The 22,457-nt window shown below is 44.2% G+C and overlaps 1 protein-coding gene across 2 annotated transcripts; it reads right to left on the reverse strand.

Annotated features, from left to right (window-relative positions):
• Positions 1 to 622: 622 nt before the first annotated feature.
• On the reverse strand, positions 623 to 20,404 carry Ctr1A (Copper transporter 1A). Of its 2 annotated transcripts, none has more exons than XM_089580620.1 (5): positions 20,264 to 20,404; positions 14,398 to 14,657; positions 10,289 to 10,352; positions 9,043 to 9,211; positions 623 to 3,602 (listed from the first exon to the last, which is right to left on the reverse strand). In XM_089580620.1, the coding sequence occupies exons 2-5, from the start codon at positions 14,647 to 14,649 to the stop codon at positions 3,401 to 3,403; spliced, it is 687 nt and encodes a 228-aa protein (XP_089436746.1). In that variant the 5' UTR covers positions 14,650 to 14,657; positions 20,264 to 20,404; the 3' UTR covers positions 623 to 3,400. The 2 variants fall into 2 exon arrangements, with proteins under 2 accessions (XP_089436746.1, XP_089436745.1); XM_089580619.1 differs by lacking the exon at positions 20,264 to 20,404 and adding an exon at positions 18,811 to 18,972.
• Positions 20,405 to 22,457: the final 2,053 nt, after the last annotated feature.

Here is a 22,457-nt window from a genome sequence, read left to right on the forward strand (position 1 = left end):
TGGCTCAGTGGTAATATCGTTTGGCTGCTCAGCCCAAAGATGTGGGTTCAATCCCGGCCGTGGCAGCTACGTTTCAAAACAAGTGAAACGCAAACGCCAGTGAAACGCAAAATGCCCAGGTGGCCAAAATTATGCCGGTGCTCTCTATTAAAGCTACAGTGCCTCTTTCTCTTCCACCTTTCACTCTCTTCGTCCCTTCCCCCTCAGTGTGGTTCAGGTGTCCAAGACAGACTACACAATTCCTTTCCTCACGACCAATTACTGGGGTAGCTGCACTTATTGCGTCTACCTTCCGGCACAGATAGGCATACTTAATGCACTTGTCGCGTACCTTCCTCCTCTAATCCCATGTTTTTTAGTGCTGTTTGTTTGCTTTAGGCTGAACCAGTACCAACCTGCCAACTTTCTATCTGGTGATCACTTTCATATTAATTCTGGCTAATGTCATGTCATGTTTGGTCACCATGAAAACATGGCATCGGAAGCAGCAGGACACCCAGATTTTCACTGTAAAAGTTTGGGACCCTTTTTTTGCATGCATGAGTGTGTAATAAGAAGAAAACCACAAACTGTTTCATTTTGACAGGTCGAAGCCTGCTTGACATGCAGACAAAGAAGACAGTTGCCAACAGAACGTGCTTTTAATTCATCTCCTCCACCAATTGATTTGATACCTTGGTATGGCTGCAAAAGAAACCCTGGATCTGCTAAATTAGCATACAACAGGTTCACAAATAGACGACGAGTAAAAGACTTATGGCAAACACCACATCCCACCAGAACGATACTCGTGTCAATGTGTAAACGAGGAGCAGGTACTAAAACAAAGCTTTGCTCATTAGATAAGCAATGCTTCTGGGAGACACAATATGCTCATGGTGGCATTATACCACCACAGCTGCGTGCCTGTGTGCATTCTGAAAAATGGCACAAGTGCAAAATAGATGAATAAAATAAATATATTTTGCTGTTCAAAAAGTAATCCTATATATTTCAGTTATGATAACAATTAACCACAAAATGTCACACCCTCCATTCCTTTTCTTCCTTACTACAACATATGAAGCCAGTTTGCAAGTAAAAGGAAATTAAGAAAAAACCTTACTGTCTGCGCCTCTTTGCCAATCCCCACAATCTCAACTGATCTTTACAACATTTGGAGATGTGTTAAAACCGTAGCACATTTTGTTGAATGACGCTGCCTAGAGCTACCTGCCAGTCCAGCTGAAGAAGCAAGCAGGGATGGATCTGATGGCTCAAACAAGCTTATAGCTTGTATTCTTAATATGCACCCAGTTCCAATCACACTACACCTGTCACTAGTAACAGCTTAATTGGCTTGCGCAAAAAATTTCAATGCATAACACCTCAGGGTTCACATCTGGTCAAGACAGAAAGGCGTAAAATGAATTCACAGACTACAGTGCAAACCAACTGAAAACATCAAATTTTCAGGCACAAAAGGCTCACAGCTGCTGGCAGCAGCTACCAAGCATGTATCCTGGCACAGAACTTGACACCCTCCCCTTGCTTCCAAGCTAACTCAAGTTGAAAGGGATCAACACCGAATGAAAAGTAATGTATAACCAATGTTGAATAACAAAGAAAAATACAGTGGTCCTCACAGGTGATATCACAGTTTCATATGTACAGACATCTACTTGAAAGGGCCTCAGCATCTGAAGCTGGGGCTAGTTGGTCACATGCAAGACACACCTGACATTTTTGCGAGAGACTACAGTAAGTACAACTATCTAGTGACCTCAGCCAAGTGCCTTGAGTGCACGCATGAGAAATACTACAAGTATACAACATTCACAAAACCCTGGTGTGAACAGCATGGCGGAGACTCACATGCTTTAGCACTATCTTTCCTGAATACGTCCTGCTGCTCCATTTGTGCTGGTCATAACTGAACACTGAAGCGCGAATTCACCTCTGTGGCATTTCATTATGAAACAAGCTCTATGAAAAGTGAGCAATGGTCATGAACAATGACTAAACATGTAAATGAAAGCTTTCAAAGGAACTTGCGCTCAAAATATGCCCAGATGCTCACGGCGTCTGGAGCAATATAAAAAATCACAAAAAAGTTACTAAAGCTTTAACTAGTATTCCTAATATAGCAACTATACAGAAAACAAATATCTGGTCTGGTAAAACAAATAAAGTAAGCTCAGCCACATGGTCCAGAAGTTAAAGCCAAAAACAAGGAATCCAAAGAGCACCAACGCTAATGCTAAATGAATACCAACAGAGGCAAAAAAACAATTACAAGGTAACATACGCAACAAATGACAACACCAAAACTTGCAAAGCGAAATGTATATTTGGCAAACATTCTAATAAGGTGTGGTAATGCTTGGAACCATGTTACTTTCTCTAGCACCACCTCATATTTAACAGGAAGCTGTTAAAGTCATTGTGCATATGGCTTAACTAGTAGCTTCCAAAAAGCCACCATAAGTAAGAAACTAGACTTCATAGCAATAAGTGAGCATTAAATGAGAAGCCATCTTAAACAATGGACAAATGAATCAGCTTTGAAATTCCACTGTAGGTACACATTACAAAATTTAACACAAAATGTGAGGACAGTCCTATGGTTGCAAAAAGGAGTCGAGATGAAAATGCTTCAGCTAGAATGATATAAATCTCAAGTGGCATTGATGAATGTGCAACAGGCGGTTAAATTTCTAAAAGACTTTCAAGAGTGTTAAAAAAGACCACGCTGCATCGCATAGTCGCATCAAATGGGTAGAATATCTGTGAAGCAACATCAAGGCAGGTCAAAACATTTCCCTAGCACAGTGGTTAGAGGTTACTCAGCGTCAGAATTGAGGATGACAGGCAATAGCATGCAAAAAAGTTTGACATTGAATTTTAGCATACATCATTTCACTGTATTTATTCTGCCATGATGCCGATGACTTTTCTTGCGTACACTACACAGCAGTCAAATTAACAAGAAACTGACTGTAAGAGAAGCTGCAAACTATAGCCTGCAGGTACTCAAAATGAACATGAGAAGCATTAATGAAGCATTTCCTGTGAGCAAGGTTCCTGCTGTAATGACATTCGGCACCAAAAAAAAGGAGCAAAGTATTCCAAGTCAAACAACCCAGAATGTTATTGAGAAAAGATGCCTTTGTTCTCATGGGGCTTTACAGCTGTCACATAAGCGAGCATCATTTGCAAAATTGCAAAGTTGTTAATTGGCCCGATATCAGAGTTAGACTCTTGTCACTCATGGCTTGCCAAACTCATAGACTAAATAAAGCAAAAAAATTGGCCTGTAGCATTTCCCCTGCAAGTGGCTACAGAAAGGGTGCATGAAATGCAAGGCCACATCATGTGTGTTAAATGACATTTCCCAACAGTTAGGAGGAGGATACAATGGTCAGTGACAGTGATCTGTCACGTCCACTACAGTGGCTTTCTTCCAGCCAAAGACAAAGTAGCCAAAGCCAGCACCGAGTATGACACCCAGGCACAACCAGACATTGTATGTCATGAAAATCAGCATAAGAAAGTAGCTAATCACCATCTGAACCATATGCAGGAAAGTCTGTAGTAAATGTGGCCAGCTCACTATCCTGTTCCTGCAGAAAAAGATAGCAAAGAGTGAGAAAACAAAACTATTAGCATATGAACACAGGTTACATAATTAATGGCCTAAGTGTAACAGCTCTGCATTCTGTAAAACCACCTTTCATATACAAGACCCCAAACCCAAGATACCGGATTACTGTTCAATAGAGCAATTGGCTTTGTGCTCTCCCTCGCTTTAAGTTTAATTTTGGTGTTTACTGCACAGTATTTTCCTAGCAAGCAGTGACACGACCTGTGCAATATGTAAGGTCATGGCAGCTCTTAAGGCAAAAGCAGACGCCACATTCACAAAATACTGAGGCACAATGTAATGCACTTCCTACACAGTGGAAACACCAGATTATGGCCAGAGCTTTTTCAGCTGCTCCTGCAGCAAATGCTGCTCACCCTAGAGAGCTCTCCGCAGGCAATGATGTGGTAACACTGCTGCCATCTGAGTGCTATATGCCCAAGCCAACATATTACTGTGATTTTTCTGGCATACCAAGCGCCCCAATACTCCCAGTTAAACCATTCCCTTGCTTGTGCTTAAACTTGACAAAGAGAAGCCATTTGGCAGTCTGTTTTGTTTTAAGATTGCATTCTGGAGTGGCATCTTCCTGTTGCCTACAAAATAATATCAAGTGCGATGCTATCTGTAGCAGTGACATTCCAAAACAAGTAGAATGTCTTGGATGAAAAAAATAAGCGACTAGCATTGAAAAGGTCTCCGCAGTTTACTCCCTTAGCAAGTGACATTGCTGCCATTGTTCCAACTGTGACCCTTGGCCTGGCATTTCCAAAGACAAAGCCATACTTTTAATGTTGTGTACGTTGCTCTGCCAACTGAGATACAGTGGCGTCGGTGAGCACTTGAAGCGCAAACAAAGCAGCAATTTAGCTGGTAGCAGCACTAACACCAGCTCCCTGAGTAATGCAACAATTGGGAGAGTCTCAGCCATGTTGCAATGTTACAAGAATTACTAACATGTTATACCCGTGCCACATGCACACAAGAAATGGTAATAAACGCTTAAAGCCTTAAGTTCGTTAATCTCATTATTTTCAAAGTTGGTGCTACACGTCCACATTTAATGTCATTACACGAAAGTCATGATGACAATAACACCTGCAAGCCAGTCTAAAATTTCACTTGAATGCAAACAGTGCTAATGAGCATACTATCCTGGCCAAATGTAATTTAAAAATTGTTTTGCAGAAGATGCCCCTGTTCCTGCTTGACAAGTCGAAAAAATAGCAATACACTCGCATGTCAGGACACAAGCCAAGAGTATCTATCAGAAGTGCTGGCAAAAACGGCGCCCTTTGCATCGGGAGAATGAGTTACGGCAAACTCAGTAGGTTGTGAATGGCAGCAAGGCTAATGCCATTAAGACTTTAAGGCAGTAAGTACTTAATGGCATTAAATTTTGTCCACGTGGCATAGGTATCAGTATTGGAAGCAGGTGAGAACAGAGCAAAGTGCAAGATGTCATCGTTACATAACACAAATTCATCAACATGAATTCCTTATATTCACAATGCAAGGTCCATCCCATACTTGTGTGAAGCCTATGCACCTAAAATTCAACTGTATACAGCAAAACCTCGTCAAGGAGTACTCGCTCAAGCGCTAGTTCCGCTTAGGACACAGTCGCACGAAATCTTGACTCAGTTTCCACCGAACCTCATGCATTTGATATCCGTTTAGCGTGTAGTTGCTTATCGCGAAAATCTCGGTTAGAGCAAGGCCGAAGAGGTCTTTCGTAACGCAGCCATGATTTACGCCGTGAATGGCAAGGAAGCTTTACAAGTGCTCCTATGTGTAGACCACGGCGGTATGTTGATGCTGATATGGCGCAGCACGCATCGAGCACATTTGTAGCTGCTACTGAGGGAGCACTCTTGCAACCTTGCAGAATGGACTCCCCTTCCGTCACCGGGGGCACCATGCAGCATAGCCCTGCCACTCCCACTGCATTGCCATCACTCTGTTCGCTGGCACTGGTGTCCGAGCGGGCACCAGCAGTGCTCCGGTCCGAGTCCGCACATGTGCCATTGCCACAGCTGCCACTTATTGACCAGGGCTGCCAGGTCCGGCTACTTTGCACCAAATTGGCTACTTTTGGGACCTCTTGGTGAAAACAATTTGAACTTGGCCACTTGGTTATTTTTTGGCTGTTTTTGAAATCAAAGTCAGGACCGAATAATGGACCACTATTTTTTCAGCAATGGGTCGAGTATATTTTTGCTTGAGTACTCAAATACATGAAAACTATTATTGTGCTGTGCCCGCCCTGTTCTAAAAAATTTACCTGTATTCATAATCTAAACATAACCAAATACTTCTCACTTGTGTGTTCTCCTAATGTTCCCTGGACTTGTTCTCACTGGCGAGACTCCAAAATTCCCCCCTCTGCTATGCAATGATGCTGAGTAAGTTTCCCAAGAAGCAGCAATAAGACATGTCGCCATTCACTCAAATGTACCTCAGTGAAGTGACTTGCTACTTAGCAGATACTATACCTTGTTTTCTAAGAAGACAACTGGTTCAAAGTGCACTGACTAATGATCGGTGGCACATGCCAGCCCGACAGCCCAGCTGTGTGATGCTGGGAACTACAATTATTCAGGCCACATGGTTTCTTTTTCAGGTGTTTAATTGGGCATTGGCACCCTTGAAAACCAAACAGTTCTTAAAGGTAAGACGAAATATCTTCTTATCTTACAGAAATGAAGAGCTTCAAAGGAACCATAAAAGCAAACCATGTGCTCTGAAAAACTTTTGACCAAGGCTGCGCTTTCTAGACCTTGAATACGTATGAACTGCACTAGGCAAACAGCATGTTTTTGCAATAAAAAGCAACAAAAAAAAGATCATTAGATAAAAGACGACAAAAGAAATATGTGCATCAAAGCAAGCCCCTGTTTACAAAGCACTGAAGAAATTTCATGCAAAATACCATGCCACGCACGCCACATACAGGCGTCCCCCATTAATACGACACCTGGTAATATGGACAACTCAAATTATAGACAATTTTTCTAAGGACCAAACTTTTTCAATATATTTTCTCCTCGTTAATATGGAAATTTGCTGTCTGGACAATGGACAGAGTGAAAATGAAGAATTTATGGGGGTCCATGTGATACTGTCGCACTAATATGGACGGAGATGAGAACTAAATCGTGACTTCCCCAGCCAGGTATAACCTTTCTTGTCTTTTGAGTGCTGGACACCAGTAAAAAGCAGTGCAAAAATGCAAATTCCAGGACGATGGCTCTGTTTTGTGGTTTCATGCTTTCCAGTGTCATGGTGCCCAGTCAACTCGCCTCACCATTTGTCATATTGCATGAATGGTTGTTAAAGATATTCTCTCTGCAGCTTGTGCTATGCTGAAAGCTGTCCGGCGACTTAGTAGAGATACATACTAGTGATCTGTGGTGTGTGAGCAGTCGTAATAGGAGATACAATATCTCACCATGATACGCCACCACGAGTTCCATTGACCACTAGGCGCTTCAAACTGCATCACATTACCCTTAAAATAATGGTGACCAGAATAAAGCACTTTGAGCTCCCAAGATTTTATTTAATTACCAGTTCACTGCCCACCATATATATGCACAGACGCTGATATCAATCCCAAACTTTTTAATGTGAAGAGCATTAGAGGGGCCATGGCGAGAAAACATGACGCAGGCATGATGCACGGACGTAATGTACGGAAGGAGGAAAGCCCAAGAGCGACAGAAGCCAAGACTAAAAGGTTCAAGGGATGGGAGACGCACGCTCTCCGGAAGTAGCCAATGCGAGGATGTGCACTGGAGAACTGGAGTGGAGAAAAAGGAGGTACGAGAGGGAGGTGGAAAATGGAAGGAGAAGGTGAGCACCGGGCTTTGGAGTGTGTGTCGTGCAGGGGGTAAAACAGAGAGAACCGAAGAATGCAGAAATAGGAGATAAGAGAGGGAGGAGGAAAAACAGAAGGAGAACATGACTGCCGGGTAGGCAGGGAAACAGAGAGAAACATAGCTGTGACATAATCTTGTGAAAGAGGAAAGCAACACATGGAGGCTGAGAGGTGAATTGAGAGCGGCGCGCGCGCGGAGCCAGCACTTGTGATGCGCCCTAAACACATGGTGCAATGTTCTGTACGATTGTGAAGTGAGCTGCGAGATTTTCGGCAGTGCGATACAAGCGATATCATCGCGGAGTGGGGTAAGGGGTAGACAGACGCATAGTGCCGACAATGTGATGGCTGCAGTTTCTTCAGGGAGCAGAACAAGACCTGGTGAAGAAACGTCAGAGAAAACAGACAGCTGCATCCAGAAAATAAAGGAAGCAGAAGAGACAAGCAGCAACAGCACTGATACGAAAAGCAATAAAATGTGAGAAGGTGAAAGCAAAGTTTGTGTGTGAATTGCAAAGCGAAATCGAAAAAGCATAACCTAAGCAGCAGAGTGTCAGCGATCATGGAAACGATTCATGCTCTCGCATTCCTGTCAAATCGACCATCTGTTGCCTTGTAATTTTTAACAGCAGTCATCAATTAATCATTTCTTTTTCTTAATATCGTTTTCTTCAAAATTCATCATGGCCAACTCGCTTTATAGACAGTTTTGCTTGGGAACTAAAGTGTACATATTAACGAGGTACGGCTGTGTATATGAGAGTTAAAGTTGTTATGGCTGTGGCTCAGGAACACTAAGTCTTTCTTCTCTGGCAAGGACAAAACAAACTTTTCTGGTAAATTTTCATTCTTTTCATCTCCTTTCAGAAATGCCTCGTGCACTTTCACGCTTCTGTGCCATGGTCTTCATATATTTTTTCATTTGATTAACAAAGCTCTAATACTTCCAAGTTACAGCCGTATTACCCTGTGTCCCACAAGAATTATAAATCTCCTGTGCAATTTCTGCTTCTGGCGACGCTTTTGTGGCATATTGACGGTATTTTTGGCTGCTTTTGACATCTTCGCTGCAGGCTGGCTATTTTTTGGCTATTTTTGGCAGGCTAGTTTTTTTGGCAACTATTTTTTTAGTTTACGACCTGGCAACCCTGGACCATAGTAAGATGCTGGCATGCTGCAGGATTGATTTTCTGCTCTCTTTTTCATGGCGCAACCTGACAACGGACATGGTCAAAGTGATGTCTGATTGCATACTAACAGCTGAATGATGGACTCCAGAAAAAGTTCTCTGGTCGCACCGCCCAAGAGACACGCGAGGCGAGATCACGGTGCTAGATGCAATGCTTATGTTTATTGTACTACATGCTACACCTGTTTTTCTTGAAAAGAAGCAGGGATCTTGGGAGAGACTACTTCTCAAATTGTCATAATGCAGCAACATGTAACAGGGTAAGCTTTCTAGTGTAGTTTGGCGCAAGCAACTGGCGCAGCAATCACACAGCATCCAGCCACCAAGAACTAGTGCTGCCAGCTCACATACCTGACAATCTGATGGACCTCAGTGAGTGTTCGGCCATCCTGGCCCATCACAGACACGGATGAGTAGCTCATGCTGGAGAAATGCAGTCGGAAGAGGTGTTCCCGGAAATACTTGAGAGCCTCATAGAGGGCAGCCATGAAGAACACTCCCACCACAGAGCCAACCATACCTGAAAACATTAAAATAGCTAATCTGTCTCCAGGCCACACAAAAGGCAGTTCGATCAACTGACGAGGAACATGGCTCGCCGCTGGAACATTTCAGAAGTGTCTTTAAATAGAATTGCGAAAAAAAAAGTAAGCAACGTTTAGGTGCGATCAATTGGAGTAATGTGGACAAAACGCAACAGCATTTTTCTTTCACTCGTCAGTCTATTCCAATTCAGTAAAATCCTATTGCAATCCTGATTCTATTCCAATTCTGATTCTATCCTTATTTCATCTCTGTTCGTAATCACTCATTTTCATTTTTGCAGAAACATTCTAAGTCTGGCAGTCTGCCTCCTCTCCCTTACAAGTGGAGAGGGGGACTTCCCCCTCTACATGTGCCAGCAGCCAAATGTCTGTCTGCCAAGCTAGGCATACGCACCCCGGACACACAGGTCAGCAGGGGTCGATTTGATCCCCATTTTTTTGCACCATGGTTATGCTGCTCATAATAGCTTCCAAAAGTCAATCCAGCTCACTCACACAAGCTTAAAAATTGATACAAAATAATGTATTTTCAACATTCACTACCTCTGCTACATGGCTATATGCCTCCTTGTCCACAGGTATCTTTACCCAAACTTGCATTGCCTTAAAATTTGGTGCCACTATTACTTTAAAGACCATTTGTGAAGTAAGTTTTGTGAGACTTCCAAACTTCTGCAAAAGCTACTATAATAAGTTTCTTTTTTCTTAAGACATATAACAATGAACTAGTTTCTGACTACTTTAAAAAGGTCTGTTCCAGTGTGTAGCACATTAGACGATGCAATACTAGCCCAATGATTGTATGCCAACATGTTTATGCTTTGCAGGGCTTGATAAAGTAAACTGGAATCATACAGTGTCCTGATTGCAGGAACCTTATGTATCACAGCACTTCCTTTTCCTTGTGACCATCCAACTAGCACCTTCACTCACACTAGCAACAGAAACTTACATTTCTAAAAAGACTTGTAAATGGTGCCTAATTAAGAGAGCAAATAACCCAGCAAGAGTACTTAACATTTCATACTGCACTTATTTAATGCTGTCAGTACCTGCAACAGACGAGACAGCCCAGTCTTTGAAGAGTATGGTCTCACTGAATCCTGTGTGGAAGTACTGGATAAAAAGAGAAAAGAGATTCAGATAAATGCATGCGGTTATCTGCAAGTCCTAATGTATACTAAAGTATACATTAGGACATGTGGCGAGTGAACAGCTTCACGATTGTGCTCTACATTTTCAAAACTTTTTTCATGCAAGCACTTTCAAAATAACCACCACAAAACCAGTACAACAGAACTGCGATGTGAACCCAATAAGCAATCATGACCATCACGATGCAAAAAATTTCTTTCGCCTTTCCATCCCACTTTTTCCAAAAACCATGTTTTCTTTTCTCCATTCTGCAAAAAAATTTGGTGCCATGCTTAAAGCCTATGCAGGGTCAATTCATGTGACACAAAAACCTAAACTGATGAACAGCCCTCCACCCTACCCAAAAAGTTAAGGGTAACAAAACCAAAATCTCATTTGGTAATTATTTCGTTGCGAACAAGCCAACTTTAAAGAAAACATTCTTGACAGCAGGCAGTGAAAGGCACTGCTGCAGCACCTAGTCAATGGTCTTTGTTCCTTTCAAGCTGGTAAGGATCCTCACAAACATGTCAGCACAAAAAGGTGTGAGCTTTCACACTCCCATACCCACAGAGTTTATATAATGAATAATGACTCTAAAGCAAAAGTGGCAGTCGCGCTCCCACCCTCTCTACATTTTTGCTAACCATGGTGGTAGCTATTATGATAATGTCTCTTTATAGCATGTCATCATCCTGTGGACAAAATGCATACTAGTTAGGCATACTAATCTGACAAAAACAATCTAGTAGTAGTAGTAGTAGTAGTAGTAGTAGTAGTAGTTCATTTAAAAATAATAATAAAAGGGAGGAAAAGATTTTTGCTAGCCCCGGCATCGGTAGCATGTCATCATCCTGTGGACAAAATGCATACTAGTTAGGCATACTAATCTGACAAAAACAATCTAGTAGTAGTAGTAGTAGTAGTAGTAGTAGTAGCAGTAGTAGTAGTAGTAGTAGTAGTAGTAGTTCATTTTAAAATAATAATAAAAGGGAGGAAAAGATTTTTGCTAGCCCCGGCATCGGCCATCGCTACAGGCAGCACCTGATCTAGGGCAGTGGAGATAAAGGGATAGCAGGCAGACTGGAGAAATGAAATGAAAGAGGTGAGGGAACAGACAGAAAGGACAGGGGGAGAGAGGCACAATATACAAGTAATCTATTTATATTATGATATATGTACAGGTCGGGCGTGTGTGATGTCCATAATCAGAGCGGAATAAGAGCACTACAGCAATCTTTTCCAATCATGTGGTTCTAACCAGTCCCATGATGACTTCTGGAGTGCATTTCTATGGTATTTTGAGATCAAGGTGCTCAGAAGTATGAAAAATAGCCTCTTTAAGGAGATTCCAATGATTGTTGAAGCAGCAAACCTTTTCATTTCGTTTCTTTTTGAGCAAGCCTCTTGGCAGTACAATGATGGCATTGCAGAGGGGTTACATAACCTCTCCACACTTTATCCACCTCCCCATCACAATCATGAAACATTACGATCCTAACACGGATGGGCGATGCCCGCACTGTGGGGAGACCTGTGATACCTTCCACATGGTGTGGGCATGTACTCAAAATCCCCACCTCCCCCCTTCCCCTACCCCTTCCAGAGAGGCATGGGAGACTGCCCTCCTCAACTGCTCCTCGTTTGAGTCCCAAAGGGCTCTGGTGAAACGGGCGAGAGACAGGGCCTTGTCATGCGGTTCCCTGGACTAGGGACGCCGACCATGTAGCGGGGCCACTCTGTGGCTCCCAAACTCTTTCACCAAATAAAAGTTTTCACCACCACCAACATCACAGCTGAGTCCAAATGTGATCAGTCTTAATCAGTCTTTGCAGTGAACGAAATGGTGATCGCAGCAGTAAGCAAGTGTGACAAAAACTGCTGGTCTACACATGATACACAACCAGAGTGGGCTTCTTGTTCATTTTCACTCGACAGGCAGATGCCTTTCATGGAGTCTAGCCTCGCTGTGCACAACATTGTCTCAGTTCAGCTAGAAACAGTTTAGTTTAGTTTATGGGGTTTAACGTCCCAAAGCGACTGAGGCTATGAGAGACGACGTAGTGAAGGGCTCCGGAAATTTCGACCACCTGGGGTTCTTTAACGTGCACTGACATCGCACAGTACACGGGCCTCTAGAATTTCTCCTCCAAAGAAATTCCAGCCGCCGCGGCCGGGATCGAACCCGCGTCTTTCGGGTCAGCAGCCGAGCACCATAGCCACTGAGCCACCGCGGCGGCTCAGCTAGAAACAGTTGAGTACAGTTGTTGTACAGGCCTCCAAGATTCAAGAAAACATTTTGCAGTAAGTGCACATGTGCTGCCAAGGGGGGCCAGTTTCGTTTCATTGCTAAAATACAAAAGCCTGTGTGTTGCTGTATATTTCTTATGACTATGCGAAATAATAGCACAACACATCTGCCCAAGCGCTGTAGTTATCCTCACAGCTTCAAATTTATGAAGGGTCATCTAAAGATGTCAGTTATTTGCATAGCAACAAAAAATAAAACCTGATGTCGAAATGTTCTTGATGCAAAATGTTTTCAGACAATACTACTAATTCATCGCAATCCAGATACAATTTCTGCCACAGGCTTTCTTAGGCATTGCCTACCTGATCATGATTTTTATGGTGCAAGGACATCTCCGGTCAAAAAGTACCAAATACATTATGAATAGTAGACTCAGGTCTACACCTTATGCTGTGATTCGGATTTTCTAAAGGGGCAATAAAACCAATGAAGGAGTATAGGGCCTGGAAGTTATGAGTAGTACGTACATGATTCATGGTGTATTGTATATGACCTAAAGAATGATTAAAGAGTGGGCCAGGCAACTTCACCGACAGTCCTAGCATGAGCAAGGACCACGAAACCCCTGACCACTTAAATAACCACTTCATCCATTTTGTCAACAATGATGAAGAGACTGAGGTCAGTGACAATACAAAATACGATACAGGAGGACTACATATGTTAAAAATTTAGACAAGTGTATTGGGAAGAAACACTATCATCATCAGTGAAAAAAGAATGGGTATGATGCTGTTTTATTTACAAAACCCTCCAAAAAGTGTCAGCGTTTTACCTCTAATCCCAGGCACATGATTAAGATGTGGATAACAGAGAGCTGGTCACCACATCTCGTACAGTGTGGTGCCGGCATATCCCTTAAAAGACATGTGTTGTGCATGTATGTCCTATACTAAGCCCGCACAGAGCTACTTCTTTGAATCCCTCTTGTTTTTTAGTGGCACACCTCCCTATATTTGGTTTTATTGTGCTTGTGTATGCTATCAATCTAGCCATTGTCTGCGGACTGTGCTCCTATTGTGTTAACTGAGGTCCTGATATGGTATCTTATCAGTACCAATAGAACTCCGAAGGCCAGCTGACACAGCGAGTCCATCGAATGCTTCCCTGCCAGCTATGCTGTTGTTACCTAGTGCCCAGCATACTGCAATTTTCAGTTCTGATAAATGTGCAGACATAAAGGAGTACAGGAGAGAATTGATTACGGGGTTCTTATGATGTTTTCCAGAGAACAGAGCAATTACCACACTTAGAGGATCAGTGCAAATGACAGAGGTTGGCATTTTCTTCTCCACAATGTGATTCACTGACTTCCTAGAAGCAATTAAATGTAGCCATGTGTTTATAGTTCTGAAAAGAAACAAACTTACACTACTTCACCATTTGCTTTCTGCAGCTTCTTCTGAAAGCAGTCTATTGTAATAAAACACTCTCTGTCAAAATGTCCTGATCTAGAAAATATTTCAGTCTCTTCAGAAAGCAAAGCCAACCATTGCATTGATACAAACCACAACACCATCCATGCAGCAAGATTTACTGCAATATCCATGCACTTTCAAACTGTAACTTGCTTAGCAGCACTGTCTCAGAACAGTAAAGAAGCACCTAAAAGAAATGTCTCGATGTGATCTATTCACTAGTGTCAGGTATGACAATATAACTAAATTTGGGCTCTGAAGGTTGCTTCGGGAGTGCACCTCGAGTCCTTGGTCTTACCATCGCCATATGCATGTCCATACTGCCATGCGAGGAGCCGTCCATGTGATGATCATGCTGAGAGGAAGAACCACCATGCGATGAATGGTGCACAGGGGTGCCCATCGTGACTGCAGCTAGGGCTGCCGTAATGACTGTCTGCAACGGTGTCGATGAGTGTGGGCTTGGAGTAGTCATGTTTAGCGGCAAGGCACCATGTCCACCATGTCCACCGTGGACGTGATGTCCACTATGGTCACTACCGTGGCTCATTATTCTGCCTGCATGGAATCAGGGAAGGCTTTTTTAAGTCCTATGCCATCTCCATAGCACCACAAAACCACTTTTCTGACCATACAGTAAAAACCCTTCCAGTGTGCAGGCCAATCTGAGTGATAACAATTCAATAGACACAGGCAATAACATAGTTCATCAAAGGCACAACACAAGCTGCCCTCTTATTTTTTCTGTTTTGCTTCGCAAAAGCAATCAAACGTAGGAAGCAGGTATACGAGGAAATGCTAAAATTTTATCATCAAGCATTGGTTGTTGTGTGCAGCATACTGCCGCAGATTGTGTCAAAAGATTGGCAACGAAAATATTCACTCTTTTTAGCAACGTGGGCGCCCCGACAGGGTTTCTTTTTTCAAAGCGGTCAACCATGATCAGCGCTTGCAGAGCAAGCAGGTACTCTTAGTGAAATGAATGTGCCGACGCATAAAGTGAAAAGAAAAGCTATCGCATGTGTAGTCTCCCCAATGCATAAATCATGCAGTGTGAGGTGAAATAAGCTCGCACAGTTCCCCTCAGTACAAAAAACTGAAAGCACTTTGGAGCCTGGAACTGTGGATCGGGAATAGAGTGACTAATTTGTATGCAGTGGTCGCATACAAAGAGCGCATCTAGAAAGAAGATTTCCTCCGGTATCTTGGTGAGCTAGTCACTATAGTGTGACAGGTTATCGCGTTTCTCGGCCCAGAGTTTTATGACAAGAATCAGCATTCATTCAATTAAGAATCTGAATTCTGTGCGACCACAACTGAAGGATGGCACACTATCATCAATACAGATTACCGTGGACTCACACTACATACCATCAAGAATAAAAAAAAAAGGCACAAACCACCAAGGGAGGTTGAAGATGTGTGTTTTAAAAGTGTGGTTTGAATGTGAAGAGTTGAAGATGCTTTGACTGTGGTACTCATGAAACATTTAAATGTAGCAGACCCCTGTGCACAGTAAGGTTTCGTGAAACATTCTCATTTCGTATTTTATGCTTGTTAGCAAGTTTTAGTGCTGGACGTGGCTAATTAGTGTAATTTACAATGTAAAGTCCGGACCCGATGTATAGTCAGAAGTGCTCACTTTTTTTCTGGAAAAAATTTTTGTTCATTACACTGTCCGCACCAGATACATAAAGCCTGCAGGACCAGTGCATAAAAATGTATGTGCACGCACAGAGGAAGTATCAACCTCGTGATAGAATAAGCACAGGGAATTTCATGCCATATTCAGCTATACTGAAAGATCCTATACTGTCCACACCGATAGTTAATGCGCAAAGCGCAAAATTTCAGCTTTTAAATATGTCCAGCCGGAGGACTGTATACCAGAAATTGCAGTGCGTTGAAGCCAATTAGTTAGCCATGCATGCTAAAAACCTGCAGTGCAAACTAATGCAAGAGAGGACTGAAAAGAGGCGTCCCTGCCTCGCATTGGGTTGTATGGTCTCAAGTGGTTAGTGGAACACATGGCAAGCATTAAAAAGGTGTCTCATCCTCCAAATGCACCTCTGCGTTTCTTAGGCGAGCGACAGAATCATTCCGACAGAATCATTCCGAAAGACGCAACAGGGCTGGAAACTGCACGTTTCTTCATATGCACGCGCTTCCGCGGCACCTCCATCCCTACTCCATTGTCCATGACACCGATGCCGTCGCACCTTAGGTGCTGAAGTGTGACTAGCGGTTCTATATTAATGAAGTAAACTGCCAAATTTCAGAAGCTTCAATAAAAGCTGAGTTGACGTGACTCCAACAGAACATACGTTTCCCGAAGGCATGAATGCATATACCACTGTAGTGAACCGCAGCATATATAGCCTAGAATCGGATACAATTTAGGTTTGCAGTGACCGCCACACTGAATTCCTCCATGACAAAAAGGAGTCCGCTGTTAAAGCTTTTCTGTTACTTAAACAAGATACTAACCATTAGAGAAAATTATAAACTCAAGAACTTTGATGCCTCCGGCTTTTTTGATAGTCAAATATCAAAAAGCTGGTTTGGTTTACTGTTGTGATTGGTCAGCAGTAATATAGGATGCCTCATACCATGGCCCATTGCTACCAACAGTCGTTTTTTAGTTTTATCCTACTATCCCAGGTACATAGGACTGCAGCAGTAACCGATCAACATTTCACAAAACAAGGAGCCACAGATCAGGTTTGTAGGATCGTTTGCACACAATTTCAAGGTTTACATTTTATGTGTTTAAAGTCCCAAAGCTACTCTGGCTATGAGGGACGCCGTAGTGGAGGGCTCCAGATAATTTTGACCACCTGAGGCTCTTTAATGTGCACTGGCATCGCACAGAACACTGGCCTCTAGCATTTCACCTCCATCGAAATGTGGCCACCGTGGCCAGGATCAAACCCGCGTCTTTTGGGTAAGCCGCCGAGCACTATAACCACTGAGCCACCGCGGCGTAGTATGGAATTCTAAATCAGAGTATTCTTCCTAACTTAAAACAATAGCCGTACAATGAGTTGTCTTTCACCAATAATTTCACACTTTACTTCGAGAATTTACACTAGATTCCTTCAAGCAAAATAAACATCCTAGCAATAAAATATGCCCAAAAATAAATGTGCCCTGCGCTGCCAATTTCTTTTCCTAATTTTCCAGTGAAGTGACAGTTCATTCTAATGCCCATTCCAGATATGTTAATTGATGCCTCATTATAGGAGGTACGTAAGAGCTTTCAAGCCAGTGATTAACTTCTACCCCTACTGCATGTCATTTACAAGCTATCAAAAAGAAATGACAGTGCCATGAAATAAATTATTACACAATATACAGCTGTAGCCTCTGTGGAAAATGCTAAACATTCTTTACCATTCACATCCAGCTGCCCACAACACCCAACCCTTTTTGCATAAGGACACTGGTTACTATGATTGCTCACATAGAGCAACACTTCCTCAACGCTGTGAAATGTGCCGGACTTTCCCCACTCAGATGAAACAGGATCTCCAAAGCATGACTGCACACCAATAACGGCAACGGCTTATTTGTTTATTCTATATTTCATGTGGGCAAGAAAGAAAAAAAAAAGGCAAGTGTGTAATTTTAATAGTTAATTTTACAATAGAAAGAACGGAAGGGAGGAACAATTACAACATGTTAAATGATCCAATGCAAAAAAAAAAAAGTGAATCAGAAAGCACATCCCAACACCGCGGTGCCCGATTTGCAGATCTGATACTGTTGGGTCAGAGAAACGAAATCGCTTATACCACAGCTTCCCACAGCTACCGTACAGCGACAGACCGAACTCATTGATAGTTCTCTCGGGCTCATCACAGTGTGCCGCTTGTGTGTTACCGCAGGCAGCCGTCGAGAACTTATTTTTGGCCACAATTTCATATCCTACGCTGAAGAAATATGCATATCCCGGCGACGCCAAAACAAAAAAAAAAAGCGCACGTGCTTTCGTACGAAATGCCGCCCAATCTACACCTGAGAACACATCCACAGCTGAGAACACATCCACAGAACTATCCAAACCGCTCTCAACGTTTGAACTCGTTAGGCAGACGAGATAGCTTGTCTGACAGGCCTTTTGTAACAGTTAAAGCACAAGTAATAACTCAGCGTTTGGATATTCACGGCGTTCTTTTTCCAACAACCTGTTATGTTAACACAGAGCGTCTCCGCAAGTGCAGCCACACATGCGGCCACACACACAAACAAACGCATCCAAGAGCCACGAAGGTCACAGAAAACAAAGTTGCTTATAAATGGCACACACAATAATCGCTTTATTAACGACTGCTACTGACTGCAGCTTTATTTCCAAGCCTGATTATCTTTGGAACATTCAAGCTCAGAACAGCAACGGAACATATGTTGATGGACCCTGTATGGATCAGCAAAGCCGGTCAGCACGGTCGGTCTTCCCATACTAAAAGGTCGCCGATCAAACCTGTTGTATTTTTTTCATTTACAGTCTCTCCTAAAAACCATTTTCAGCTCTACAATAATAGTAAGGCACCGCAATGTCAACAATGTCTGCACGAATAAATTCGTAAACGATATTGCGGAAGTATTAGAAACACGTTAACCCCGACTCGACAGTAGGTGCTACGCGGTAAGTACTCTCTGAACACTGAAAAACAAAGCAGGAGAAAAAACAAGTTGCTGAAGGACTCACCTTAAAGGTATTCGCGCTAAATTACTCCTGGCGGGGTTACCAAGCGTGTACTACGCAGCAAGTATACAATGCACAGCAATATACAAAAGCGAAGCGCACTAAACGCTGTCCGGTGTCGCACACTACGTCCACAGATAACCGTACGTGTCCTACAACAGCGACATCCTTAGGCTGCCAAGGTCATTAAAGATAGTCGCTAACTCCGTTGTTCTCTATACCGGTTGCAGGTGGAGCCACAAAAAGCTGTTTCACTTTTGGCACTCTTTTGTCCCCCTTCGTCGGCGGAGAAAACGAGATGAACTGTAGCCTTCCGCTGCGTGCGCTAAAGTAGAGGCTAATCTGTTCGCTAAATATACAATTAAACTTTGATGCATTGGCCCTCCAGCAACTTGTGCAAAATGGTGGCTGTTTCAAAGTGTCATCGCTAGAGGGGGCGAAGCACGGTGCTTTGCTAGCAGACGATCGACGCGCGCCTAGAAATGAAACTTCTGAAGCTGAAACTGGTTGGAGATGTCTCGCAGCTTACTGTAACCCTTGTTTTAGTTAGCACGGACACTCATGTGCATTGTACATATATGCGGTGCATCTGCTAGGCAAAGCTGTCAAGGTCCAAGCACATGCGCTAAACGATTGTCGGCAGTGCCACTGCTGATCTAAAAATAAAGTCCGTGAATCGATTTGGAACAGTATATAAATCGTATTAATTCCCTTTGTTACCAACTGTCTTGCCAACTTTTGCCGAGCAAAATGTATTTCTTTTTCACTTTTACGCAATTTAATTGTTTATGATGAGAAGAATTGAGTGACAGAACTCGGAGGCTTATGAACAAAAAACTGATTACAATATATTTTTTTTTTTTGTGACGTATGCCATTTTAACTGACTATATGGCTTATGTATGGGCTAGTCAAGGTGTAACTACATAAAGTGTATTCAGCGGATTCGTCCCGTTATTGCACGATCGATTATAATAATGGAACAGCTGGGTAGAAAAGCACAAATTTAACAGGAGAAAAATAATTATGAACGCTGCTTGAATGCTATACAAATACTCTCCCACGGTTTAATCTGCATTATCGATACTGAATATATACACTCTAAACGGATATATGTTCAAAACTAAAAACAGAGCCAACATTTGAAAGCAGAAAAATAACTGCTGATGTACAGTTTTCGCACAGGTTCACATGCAAAAGTGCTTCTCACAGACGTGCATCCGTCATCAGCATGCAGAGCTGCTCGTTCTAAATCTATGCAGCCACATCTTTCTTTCGTGAAGTTTTCGTCCACACGGCGAACACAGAAACAGCATATTTTCTTTTGCTTCCATCTGCAACTGTTATAACAATTTTAGCCCACGACGCAACAGCAGCGGCATATACACCCGCACGATCATTTACTGTTGGTTAACACTCATGTACTGGAATCTAAAGAGCAAAATAGCTGTACGAACCCCGCGATGAAGAGCATCAGGCGGAGACGCGTACTTCACGATCAGCGCGCGTAGCACGGCAGTAAAGTGTAATCAAGCCGGCGGGGCGGGAGCGGCTCGGGTTCGCTCGTGACGGGGAAGAAGGACGACGACGGGAAAGAGGTCACGTGACTACTGCCAGCCTATCGCTGACTTCGGCGTCGGGTCAAAGCTTTGCGTATCAATCAAAAGAAGTTCGTATTTTTGTTTTTGTTTTTTCGCGCCGGCGCCTAATTTAAACTGCCACTTTTCGCGATTCGAACCCGAAAGACGCCGCACTGATAGATTACTTGGCTGGGTAGCTTCTTTCCAAAAAAAGGTGATTTGTATTGTTCTGGATTGCCCGATCCTTCGGGCATCCACAACTTCTATTCCTTCGTTTCTATTTCCGAAGCCTTGGCGAACCGCTTCGGGCGAGTCTCCCGCGTAGGCGTTGTAAATGACCCTTTTTACCGAGTCTTCGGGCGCCGCCACGTACGACGTTACGTTGTAGGTTTGACCTTGGAGGTTCAGTTTTTCAATCTTGGCGTATGCAGTCGCCCGTTGACGATCGGGCATGCATAGCGTGAAGGTGTTGTTGGCCAACACTGTGGCCAACGAGCCACCTACGATCACATCCTGTGGGACTGCAAAATAGAGCCACCTCGTTGTACGAGACTTTCCAGGAGACCGGCTACGGCCGGGCGTTCACGGCTCTCCTGGGCACGCAACCCGCAACAGACCTTACCATAATACCGGTAAGAGACCAAAACCTCATTATTGTTCAGACTGCGAAACCTGAGCTAGCCGACCGTATCATCGGCGAATTTGAACTTAATGGACCCGGCGGGAGGGTCCCCCTTGTGGGGCACCTGCGCCAAGACGGCAAGGACGTCTGCTACGGCGTCATTACCGTCCGTAACTCTGAAACTACGGACTCGCTCCGTACTAGGCTCCAATGGCGCTACGGCACCATCGTGGAAGTGCGTAAATTTGGGACATCCAACAAAGCGAGACTGACTTTCGCCGGTACAGAGAAGCCACGTTTCGTGCACTACGACTCGGAACTTGTACAAGTTAGGCCTTACCAGCGAACCATTCCAGCCTGCCGACATTGCGGTGTGGTCGGCCACCGCGTGGACGCCTGCCCCGGCCAGAGGCTGGACCGGTGTGGCCTGTGCGGACAGCAGGCTCTACTCGTTGAGGGGGTGCGGGCCCCTCACCAGTGCAACCCAAAGTGTTCAGTGTGCGGCGGGGCCCATGCCACGGGGGGCCCTGCGTGTACGGCTAAATATCGCGCTATCCAGCCCCCGCATGCCGAGCGCGGGCGTAAATCGAAGCGGAACCGACGCAGGCGTGGCAAGCGTCGCCCGGACAAGCTGAAGGCCAAGGCTGCCGACCAAGCCATGGACCAGCCTGTGAATTCCTCTACCGGGAGCCAGGGAAAACCTCCAGCTGCGCCACCGCCGCCTCAAGCCGGTGCAGCGAAGCCCCTCGGACCTCCCCACAACGGCGGCTCCAAGACGTGGGCAAACGTTGTCAAGCAACACTCCCAGGTGAGCGGCGCGGGCAGGGCAGCTTCTCCCTTCCCTTCCCTCCCCCTTCCCAATCCCAACCACGGACAATCTCTGCCGAACAAAAAGAAATATCTGCTCTCCGCGAGCAGGTTGCAAATTTTCAAAAGCGCCTCGCAATAGCGGAGGCCCGCCAAAATTCCCCCAACCACACCTCTGCCTCACCCGCAGCAGAGGCAATGGAAAGCGACGCAACCCCTTCAGGACAGGCTGCGCATGCCCTCACGGCACTCGAGGCGAGAGTGAGCGCGCTCGAAACTCAAGTTAACAACAGAATATCCGCATTGGAAACGCAAATCAATGCCACACTTACGGCGGCACTCAACAAAATTAGCCACCTTGCGGCATCTATCCCAAACCTCATAACCGCTCAGTTCGCTCAACTCACCCGCGCTCCCAAGTGCGCTGGCCCGCTCAAAACCTTCGCAGGCCGGCAGCTCAAAGCGTCTAGGCGTCGAATCGCCGGAGAAGAAGAAGAGGTCCCCTGTGCCATCCCCAGTATAGAGAACGCTCCTCTCTTTGGAGCCACTGGCTCTCAAGCCTCCTCTCTCCAAACTCACAACTCTACCCTTGATCATGGCGGGCGCCCCTAGAAATAGGAAGCATCCGCGAAGCAATTCGAT

This window comes from Amblyomma mixtum, chromosome 3 (assembly GCF_055824585.1).
Source record: "Amblyomma mixtum isolate Tamu chromosome 3, ASM5582458v1, whole genome shotgun sequence".
Taxonomy (NCBI): domain Eukaryota; kingdom Metazoa; phylum Arthropoda; class Arachnida; order Ixodida; family Ixodidae; genus Amblyomma; species Amblyomma mixtum.

Coding starts and splice junctions, on each gene's coding strand:
- Ctr1A (XM_089580620.1), bottom strand. CDS start 14,649: ATGAGCCACGGTAGTGACCATAGTGGACATCACGTCCACGGTGGACAT. Junction 10,353..14,397: donor TGGACATGCATATGGCGATG/GTAAGACCAAGG, acceptor CTTTTTATCCAG/TACTTCCACACAGGATTCAG. Junction 3,603..9,042: donor GAGGTCCATCAGATTGTCAG/GTATGTGAGCTG, acceptor CTTTTTCTGCAG/GAACAGGATAGTGAGCTGGC.